The sequence below is a fragment of the Pan troglodytes genome, chromosome 11 (assembly GCF_028858775.2).
Source record: "Pan troglodytes isolate AG18354 chromosome 11, NHGRI_mPanTro3-v2.0_pri, whole genome shotgun sequence".
NCBI classification, from domain to species: domain Eukaryota; kingdom Metazoa; phylum Chordata; class Mammalia; order Primates; family Hominidae; genus Pan; species Pan troglodytes.
Genome location: NC_072409.2, coordinates 52,112,939 through 52,123,866, shown reverse-complemented (window position 1 = coordinate 52,123,866; position 10,928 = coordinate 52,112,939). Strand labels below are relative to the sequence as shown.

Sequence of the window (10,928 nt, the reverse complement as noted above, 5' to 3'; positions counted from 1 at the left end):
CTGCACATAAACTGGGGGCCGGGCGCGTGGCTCACGCCTGTAATCCCAGCACTTTGGGAGGCCGAGGCGGGGAGATCACCTGAGGTCAGGAGTTCGAGACCAGGTTGGCCAACATGGTGAGCCCCCATCTCTGCTAAAAATACAAAAATTAGCCGGGTGTGGTGGTGCACACCTGTTATCCTAGCTACTCAGGAGGCTGAGGCAGGAGAATCGCTTGAACCTGGGAGGCGGAGGTTGCAGTGAGCTGAGATCGTGCCACTGCACTCCCAGCCTGGGCAACGGAGTGAGACTCTGTCTCAAAAAAAAAAAAAAAGAAAGAACGGAAGATAGGAAGAGAGAGACAGACAGACAGATAGAAAGAAAGAAAGAAAATAAAAGAAACTGGGGGCCGGGCGCAGTGGCTCACACGTGTAATCCCAGCACTTTGGGAGGCCGGAGGCGGGCAGATTACTTGAGATCAGGAGTTCTAGACCAGTCTGGCCAACATGGTGAAACCCCGTCTCTACTAAAAATACAAAAATTAGCCGGGCGTGTTTGCGGGCACCTGTAATCCCAGCACTTTGGGAGGCCGGAGGCGGGCAGATTACTTAAGATCAGGAGTTCTAGACCAGCCTGGCCAACATGGTGAAACCCCGTCTCTACTAAAAATACAGAAATTAGCCAGGCGTGTTTGCGGGCACCTGTAATCCCAGCTACCCGGGAGGCGGAGGTTGCAGTGAGCCAAGATTGCGCCACTGCACCCCAGCCTGGGTGACAGAGCGAGACTGCATTTCAAAAAGGGATGGGAGGGAGGAAGGGAGGGAGGGAGGGACATAGAGAGGTGGTGGTGTGGTGGGTTTGTTTCTTGGCCTTCATCTTTGACTACCTGGGGGTTTGGGATCTCATATCCTCCCTCCTACAGATATTGTGAAGATTAAATGAGTTAATACAGGAGAAGCCCTTAGAGGGGTGCAAGGCACACAGCCTCACTCAAATGGTAATTGTTAATGAGTATTTAAAGATGCCATGTATTGTGAAACTACTATAATGGTGGATAGATATCATTATGCGTTTGTCAAAACCCACACAATGTACACCACCAAGAGTGAACCCTAAGGTAAACTATGGGCACTGAGAGCTAATGATGTGTCCATGTAGGTTTAAGATTGTAACAAGTGTACCACTGTGGTGCAGAGTGACAGTGGGGCACATGTGGAAACAAGGGATATATGCAGCTCTGTTTTTCTGCTTAACTTTGCTGTGAACCTAAAACAGCCCTAAAATTAAAATTTAATAAAAATAAAAGATGCTGTGTCATTTTTTTCCAGTTATTGACACATTACACAGTTGTGCAGCACTTTACAAGATTCAGAAAACTCCATGAGCATATTATATTATCTCATACTAGCCTCACAACTTTGAACTGAGTAGGGCAGAAGCACTGGCATGGCAGTTTTACAGATGCTGAAACTCAAGGATTTTAGTAGAGAGCATTAGACACTATTGAAAACATCTAGTCCTCAATTTTCTGATTCAGGATCCTGTGTATGTTTAACAGACTTCTTTCCTCTATTTAATACCCACTATTTAACAAAAACAAACAAACAAACAAAAAAGAAAACCCAACTATTCAGTTTTTAACTTGGTTAGTTGTTTTGCACATAAGCATTAAGTCACATAATCTACTTGTTAGTTTCTAATATCACTTGAAACTGGCACAAGTCCCTGAAATAATGTTATGTTAGAATAAATAATTTTCACGATTATTTAAGCAGTATGTGAGCTTATCTCAGAGCAGCAGCTGTCCAGTGGTGTCAAAATGAGGTGGGTATGGGAAGTGTCAAAAGAGTTACAAGCTGTAACCACTTTTAGATTTCCACTAATATGTGACAGAACTTACAATAGGGAACTGTTTCACCCCGCACTTCAGGCATTAGTTTCATAGTTCTAGACATTTAAAGAAGTGTTTTCCTGGTAAGACCTCACTTGATTATCACAACTGTGTGGAAAGCCAAGAATGGTTTCCATTTTATAGGAATGGAAACTGAACTGCCTGAGATTAGGGGACTGCCACACAGCTGGAAAACGAGGTGGGCCAGACCTTGTCTAAGTCTAGAGTTCCATTCAGTGGAAAGTCTATGTAGTTCTTGACTGCTGCTGTCCAAATATGCCTGCTTCCAAAGAAAAAACTACTGAGGGCTTTACAGTTTTACAGGGGTTTGTTAAATTCTGTTTTCAACATGTGTGTGTGTATATTTTTGCTTGTAACACTGAACTCTATTGATGTATTTATCCAGGATCTTTTCCACTCAGGAAAGATTTAAAAGTAGAAGCCATTTGTCAAACATATTTCAAGAAGAAAAATACACTGAAGTTATCTAAGAACATTTAAAAACATTTTTGCACACTGCTGATCCTGCACACATTGAGCAAGAGTTTTGTTGTTGTTGTTGTTGTTTGAGACGGAGTCTTGCTCTGTCGCTGAGGCTGGAGTGCAGTGGTGCAATCTTGGCTCACTGCAACCTCCGTCTCCTGGGTTCAAGTGATTCTCCTGCCTCAGCCTTCTGAGTAGCTGGGATTACAGATGCCCATTACCAAGCCCGGCTAATTTTTGTATTTTTAGTAGAGACGGGGTTTTGCCATGTTGGCCAGGCTGGTCTCGAACTCCTGACCTCAAGTGATCTGCCCACCTCGGCCTCCCAAAGTGCTGGGATTACAGGGGTGAGCCACTGCACCCAGCCGAGCAAGTTTTAAACATCATAGATTGGGGCCACTGGGCCACTGGGCCACTGGACCACTGCTATACAAAAGAGATTTCATATTTTTGTTCCTGAGAGAAGGTGGCAAGGAGAACCTTGGTAATGGGGCATTTGTACAGCTTAAGATAGATAAGCCGGCTGCACTTGAAAGATAGCTAGGCCAATGGACTTAGCAAAGAGCAGACGTTTTGGCATCCCAGCTGGGGCAGCAAGATGGGGCTGTGACCACATCCAAGTAAAGAATCGAGGGCAATCCATTATCCAGGCCTGCTGGCAAATACTGCTCATTGTCCCATGGATCCAGTGTGAGGTATTGAAAATCAAACAAAAGACCCAGTACTTTGGGCAGAAGCTACCCTAAGGATCAGATTAAAATGTAGGAAACTTTTAACATCCTTAAAGGGATACAAGAAAACATGCCTCCTATGAAAAGGAAGAGAATATAAGTAAACTAAAGAAATGAGAGGTAAAGGAAGGTCAGTGAGGTAAATTCCAGAAAATTAGAAGTGCAATGAGAAAATCCGTATTAGAAACAGGAAGCACCAGAATGACAGTAAAAATTAAGCCAGTCATGTAGAGATTAAACTCGAAGTTTTCCTAGCATGAAAAGTCACTGGATAGATGTATTTCTATATTGAGGTAATTTTCTTTCTGAATTACAGGGATAAAATTAAAAAACAGAAGCACCCAGGCAGAAAAACAAAACCTGCAAGAGAACAAAAATCAGCCTGGTCTTAGACTTGTCTTCTGCCATAATGCTAGAAAACAACAGAACAGCATCAATGGGCTTTTCAAAGAAAAGTGTGACAAGCATTGTAAGCCTAGTCGACTTTCATGCATGAGTTAAAGAGAAGAAACCAGAAGGGGGCAGCTGAGGATGGTCACGTAGAGCAGCATCAGCCCAGGTTGCGTCATTCATTAGTTTGCGTTCAAAATGAGTAGGGAATGATCACTAATTCTTTCTACCATGGCCTCCAAATTCTGAAGTCTTTAATTTCGATATGATTCGTCTTTAGCTAGACTGTCTTCAAATAATTGTTTAAAAAAGAAGGGCACAGGGATGTGCGTCTTCTGAGTCCTCAAACATCCAGAATGTTCGTCCAGCAAGCACCCCCTGAGCCTCCCTGCCTACAAATTCCCCGCCCCCCCCCCCCCATCTGTGCCTCTTATAATAACAAGTTTATACGTTCCCAGAGCCTGGAACACACTGGATGTTAACACACACCAATGATTGCAAGGGCACAAGTCAAAGGGAAGTCTGTGTACACTATTTTAGGGGAGTATATTTGTCCTTTCTTCTTTTTTGTTAAACTCCTCTTACTATCATTCCCAATGTTCTCACTCCTTGATCTTTTTTTTTTTCCAGGAAATTTAGGAATCTTTCACTAGAAAATAATGTAGATAAAATTACAGGTTGAAATTTTGATTTTATTTCAAAATGATAAATAAACCGAGGCATAGTTCTGACCAGGTACTATGTCTGCAGGGCTTTTGAAATTAAAGAAACAGTCCAGGAGGGCTCCAGTCAGACCCAGAATGACACCAGCCACACTTGTGACTGGCAGAGATAACCTCTTTGATCTTCAGCAATTTTAAAAGTTCTTCATCCTAATTTCTGAGTATCATAAAAAGTAAAAAGTACTTTCATTTTATTTTTCCTTTGAAAATGTTTTTAGTGGCAAACAGGACTACTTGTTTTCCTTACTTCATTTTTATAAGCATAGTAGTTATATGTCAATTTACTTAAAATTAGAGAGGGAAACCCCAGAGACCTCAGTGGCACTGGCCATCCACTGAAGGCCCACATAAATAGGTACTCATGTTCATGTTATCATGTCTACAAATAGCAATAAAATGATGTCCGTAAATCGGAAGTACAGCAGTCGCAGTTCATACATATCTGATATGCTTTCACACCAGGATTCAGTAAACAACAATAAATATAATTTCCCCTCTTCAAAACAAAAAATGGATTTATATGGAAAAAGGGTTAATTTACTTGGGGTTTATCAGCACACCATTTTTAATGTGCTTTGAAAGAATTAAAAACCATGAAACTGTATTCACTGAATACCGGTCCATAGTTATATTTTTTCTTTTAACGTGGCTTAAATACATACATCATGACTTTCTATTAAAATCCTTAAATCTATGGGGATGTGTGGTAGATAAGACTATATTAAAAAATTTTCCTCATTAACAATTTCATTAATTAAAAAAAAAATCTGACATTTCCCTTAAATGTTAAGTTGAAGCCTGATCTACACTGCTGTGTCCTGTGAAATGAACCTAATTTTCCGAGTGAATAGGAACGCCTGAGTGGCCATTTAGAGTGCTGCATTTTCCTTCCCTCATGATTCCTGCTGGGTCCTCTTCGCTGAGGCTTTTCCCTGAGTCATATATTTACTGGAAAGGCTACCTAGAGGAGGGGAAGAAACAAAACCCAATATAAATGAAACAAGCCTCGCTTTATGACAAAAGCCATAAAATTACTTCTTATTAAGTAGTCACAAAAACTTCATACTAGAATTGGTCACTTGTTTTGAATCAAGTAATAAGACTAGATATTGAAAAGTATATATGCACATGATTAATTAAATATAAGCTTAGTCAAAATTCTTTCTGAATGCAGACAGGTTCCTAGAGTGATCTCATTTTAATACATTTACATATTCACTATTTCCATGTTGGTACAGAGCACCAGACGAACTTAAGGTTCTGCCTTGTATAATTCAGTATCTTCATTTGCAACCAAACATAATAGATTGCAAAGAATTATCTGGCCGGAAATAAATATCTTAGATCATTACTCTGCAGATATGAAGCTGTGGATGGTAATCATTGTAGCAATAACTTATTGATATAAAAGGAAAAAAGGAAATTTATTATATTTACAGGTGGAGGACACAAATGAGGATTACTGATTAAAACCAATACCACAGAATAGTTACTAAATTTTGTTCTGGAGTCTGAACAAATAGATCAACGAAAAAACTGAAGAGACCTGAGAAATTCTTAAGTGATTATATGTAACAAAGTAATACATAATGAAGTTTGCATTTCAAACCAATGGGGGAAAGTATGAATTATTCAATAACTGTATTATGTCAAATAAGTAATTTTGGAGGGGAAGAAAGGAGGTAGTTTCCCTCCTCACACCATATCCTTCTTCTCTACCCATTTCCAAGTGAATACAGAATTAAATGTAACTATAAGAAAGTCAGAGCATAAGAAAGAGTGAGTATGTAGGTAATCCTGGGGTAGGGTAAGAGTTTCCTAAGCACACTACCATACTTAATGAACTTGTAAGTCACCAGAGAAAAGAATGAACACCAATAGATAACTAGGTAATGAAAAGGTAATATATAAAATAGAAAAAAAAATGGCATAAGTATATGAAAAAATTCTATATCAGGGGTAATCAATGAAATGCAAATTAAAACTATCAATTTTTGGTTGCCAAATTATTGGAAGAAGATCAGGAGGTGGTGGGTAGAAATTCTGCTAAATAAATATTCATAAAAACCTTATAATTTAACAATGCAAAGAACTTAAAATCCAAAACTTATGATATGACCAAGTATATGAGGAACTATGCACATAATAGAATATTAGGTATACACAGAAGGATAATAATATGAAAAAACAAGGTATAAAACTATATAAATAGCAGTTTCAAAAAACTAAAATATACCCCACCAATCATGTATTTGGTGCCTCATTTTCTTTATCTGTAAAATGAGGACAATAATACCTGCCCCCTTGAAGTTATTGTGAAGATTAGATGAATACATGTAAAGCAACTGGAATAGTACTTGGTACTAGAAAATGCTTAATAAATGTTAACTATTATTGTATTAATGTAAAAAGACAGGAAAACTTTATCCCCAAAACCTAAATAGTAGTTAATGCTAGAATGGAGGGAGTATAGATGGTTTTTATTTTCTTCATTTTACTTAACATTACTTTCTAAATTTTCCATAAGCAAACATAGTAAGTATGCAAATAAAAACATTCCCTAAACACATACTTTTCAAAGCAGGACATCGAGATAAGCAACTCACAACGAAAAATATCAGCCAGGGAATTCAGTAAGAAATTTCAGTCAGGAAGAAACAAAGTACTCTATTGTTCTACCACTGTATTATTTATGCCACAAAGTGTCTACTAGTCTGTAGGCACCCATCTTCGATATTGTGAACTGCACAAAGTATGGAGATTTGGCTTTTCAGCCAGGCGGTGGCTCATGCCTGTAATCCTAGCACTTTGGGAGACCAAGGCAGGCAGACTGCCTGAGCTCAGGAGTTCAAGACCAGCCTGGGCAACACGGTGAAACCTCGTCTCTACTAAAATACAAAAAAAAAAAAAAAAAAAAAATTAGCTGGGTATGGCAGCGGCACACTAGTAGTCCCAGCTACTCAGAAGGCTGAGGCGGGAGAATTGCTTGAACCCAGGAGTGGAGGTTGCAGTAAGCCAAGATCATGCCATTGCACTCCAGCCTGGGTGACAGAGCAAGACTCCATCTCAAAAAAGAAAAAAAAAAGAGACTACCTCATACTTCATACACATACAAACTCTGGATGGATTAAAGGTCTAAATAGAAAAAACAAAGTTTTAAAGCTGTTAGAAGAAAATACAGATGGATATCTTTATGACCTCAGGTTAGAGAAGAATTTCTTAAAGATGACCCTAAATTATGAACCAAATGATGATGAAAACTAATTATGGAAAACTAATAATTTGATTATCTCAAAATTAAAAACTTTGGAATGGCAATACACACAAAAAGTTTAAACAGAAGATATACTGCAGGTAGACACTTGAAATTTATATAATAATAAAAAAGCGGTATTCAGAATAAATGAAGAATCTTTAAAAATTAATAGGGAAATAATTCAATGGGAAAATGGGCAAATGATTTTGACAGACAATTCACAGAAGAGGAACTCCAAATGGCCAATAAACATGTAAAAAGGGCCTGTAATCCCAGCATTTTGGGATGCTGAGGTGGGCGGATCACTTGAGGTCAGGAGTTCAAGGCCAGCCTGGCCAACATGGTGAAACCCTGTCTCTACTAAAAATACAAAAATTAGCCGGTTGTCATGGTATGTGCTTGTAATCCCAGCCATTCGAGAGACAGGAGGCAGGAGAATCGCTTGAATCCAGGAGGCAGACGTGGGGAGCCGAGATTGTGCCATTGCACTCCAGCCTGGGCAACAAGAGCGAAACTCCATCTCAAAAAAAAAAAAAAAAAAAAAAAGTAAAAGGGCCCCTTGCATCACCAGAGTCATACAAATACACATGAGAACAACACCAAAGTAGTTTTCATCCATCAGACTTGCAAAAATGAAAATTCTGAAAAATAAATAAATTAAGTATTTGGAAGGATACATAGAAATGACCCACACACTGCTGGTGGGAGTTCTAATTATTTCAGCCAATACAAGGGTAATCTGATAGAATCTAACTAAAATGCACATAAGCTATGACCTAACGATTTGACTTGTAGACACACAAACCCTAAAGAATCTCTCATACATGCTCAAGAGGACTTCCACAAGGATGTTCACTATAGCACTGTTAATAACAGCAGAATATTGAATACAACCTAAAACTGGGTAATAAATACATAGAATATTTTTTATTCACAGGGTGGAATACTGTAAAGAAAAAAACCCAAATATAAAAACAGCAACATATAAAAGTTTTAAAATAGATGAGGTCTAGCTTGTTGCCCAGTCTGGAGTGCAGTGCAGTGACTATTCACAGGCACTATCACTGCATACTACAGTGTCAGATCTCCCGGGCTCAAGCCATCCTCCTGCCTCAGCCTCCTGAGTGGCTGAGACTGCATGCCCGTGGCCACCATCCCTGGTTTGTAGGACATTCTTATTATATGCCATGATATGCCATTTTAATTTAAAAATTCACCAAGGAGAAACATATGTTAAGGAATACATATGAAAGAGTACAAAAAATGAACCAGAAGGGGCTGGGCGCAGTGGCTCACACCTGTAATCCCAGCTACTTGGGAGGCTGAGGCAGAAGAATCACTGGAACCTAGGAGGTGAAGGTTGCAGTGAGCAGAGATCACACCACTACACTCCAGCCTGGGTGACAGAGGGAGACTTTGTCTCAAAAAAAAAAAAAAAAGGAGACTTGGAGACTTAACCTCATAATAATGGATGTTTCTAGGGTTGAGAGGGACATGACAGAGGAAACGATGTTGGTGATGGTACTCAAGGCACTTCCACTACCTCAGTGACAGGTCTTTTATTAAAAAAAAGAAAAAAAAAAGGCATTGAGCCAGGCACAGGTGGCTCATGCCTGTGAGCTACTTGGGAGGCTGAGGTGGGAGGATTTCTTGAGCCCAGGAGTTCGAGGTTGCAGTGAGCTATGATTGTGCCACTGCACTCCTACCTGGGTGACAGAGTGAAACCCTTCTCTCTAAAAGAAAAAAAAAATTGAAAAACAATGCCAATTCTCTAGAAGGTAAGTTAGTTATTGTTATACTGCTCCTTGCCCGTTTCTGTTGTTCCCAAAATGTTAAACCCTTTGGTAAGTATAGTACTAGTAGTTTTACTACTGTAGCATTTAAACATGTAATCTACTATATCAGAAAAATCTTCACTATACCTGAATATAAAATATTTGCATGTAAAAAAACAAAAGTACTAGAAATAACACATGAATGAATTTTTATATAATATAGAGGAATAATATGGCATTTATAAAATTTGGTAAGCATGATAAGAAACCATGCAAAAGTTGGCTAGATCACACTATTAAAACAAACATTCATCTGTATGGCAAACACATATAAGTGAGGTTAAAATAATAAACTGGGCCGGGTGGAGTGGCTCATGCCTGTAATCCCAACACTTCTGGAAACTGAGGAGGATCATCTGAGCCCAAGAGTTCAAGACGAGCCTGGGCAACATGGCGAGACCCTGTCTCTACAAAAAATTTTAAAAAATCAGCTGGGTGTGGTGTCACTAGCTTATGGTCCCAGCTACTCGGGAGACTGAGATGGGAGGATCGCTTGAGAGTTCAAGGCTGTAGTGAGCTATAATTGAGCCACTGCACTCCAGCCTGGGCGACAGTGAGACCCTGTCAAGAATACTCCAATACAAAAGTACAAAGAAAGATAGATGAAATCATGTAAAAAAAATGGTAAAGTTCAATGGTAATAATAGGAATTCAAGCAGGTGTAAAATGAAAAAAGACTATCCCAATGAAGTCAGGGTATGGGAAACAATATCACTGACTCTCTGGGATTGTCAACAATCACAATTTGGGAATATTGGCATCACTGTCAAAATGTGCATACTTTTAAACCTATCATTCTTATGAGCGGGAATTTATCCTGATGAAATAACTAGACGAATATGCAACTATTCATTAGAGTGTTTTATATAAATGATGCTCTTCCAACCTGGGCCCATGTGTTCCTGAGCCTACCTGACAGGGCATGTGGCTTGATCTCGGCTCACTGCAGCCTCCACCTCCCAGGTTCAAGTGATTCTCCTGCCCTCAGCCTCCTGAGCAGCTGGGATTATAGGCGCACACCAGTACACCTGACTAAATCTGTCTTTTTAGTAAAGATGGGGTTTCACCATGTTGGCCAGGCTGGTCTCGGAACTCCCAACCTCAGGTGATCCACCCGCCTCGGTGTCTCAAAGTACTAGGATTATAGGCGTGAGCCACGGCGCCCAGCCACAAGGATAGTTTTAAGAGAGTCAATTTCTAGCTCTTCAACTTCCATGTGTACTCTTTCTTAAAAATTATATGCCTGTGAATGCCTTTGTGGTCAAGGCTTAGGCTGGTTTTCAGGAATCACTCCACCTGTCCTTTCTAACTCCCCTTTCACAATTATTCACCTACTTTACAAAAGAAAGGCGTATCTCCTAACCAGCCAAATCCTACTGTGGTGTATTGCCATGAGGCAAAAAAAAAAAAAAAACCCAGAGAAGAGGAGAGGCAAACAAAATGCTGGTGTCTGTGGTGAATGTAAATGCCTCTAATAAAAATCCAAATTTTTAGCTTTCATAAAATTACATTGATAGTGGATGATCATTACAAATAATTTTTCATGATATATCACTGTGATTTTTTGTCATGTAATTAAGAAGGAATCAAAATAATTGAGTGGCACTATTGTAATATATCTTCTATTCCCAAACTCAAAGT

General features: G+C 39.4%; 1 protein-coding gene across 6 annotated transcripts in view; it reads right to left on the bottom strand.

The window, feature by feature from the left end:
• Nucleotides 1-4,145: 4,145 nt before the first annotated feature.
• Nucleotides 4,146-10,928, bottom strand: part of TUT7 (terminal uridylyl transferase 7) — a 65,217-nt gene continuing 58,434 nt past the window's right edge. For all 6 annotated transcript variants that reach the window (XM_063787730.1, XM_009456823.3, XM_016961080.3 and 3 more), the window contains one exon: nt 4,146-5,157. Coding sequence is in view for 4 of the 6 variants with exons in the window: in XM_009456823.3 (XP_009455098.1) it covers nt 5,090-5,157 (68 nt within the window). In the remaining 2 variants the exon portion in view is untranslated. The remainder of the gene's footprint in view (nt 5,158-10,928) is intronic.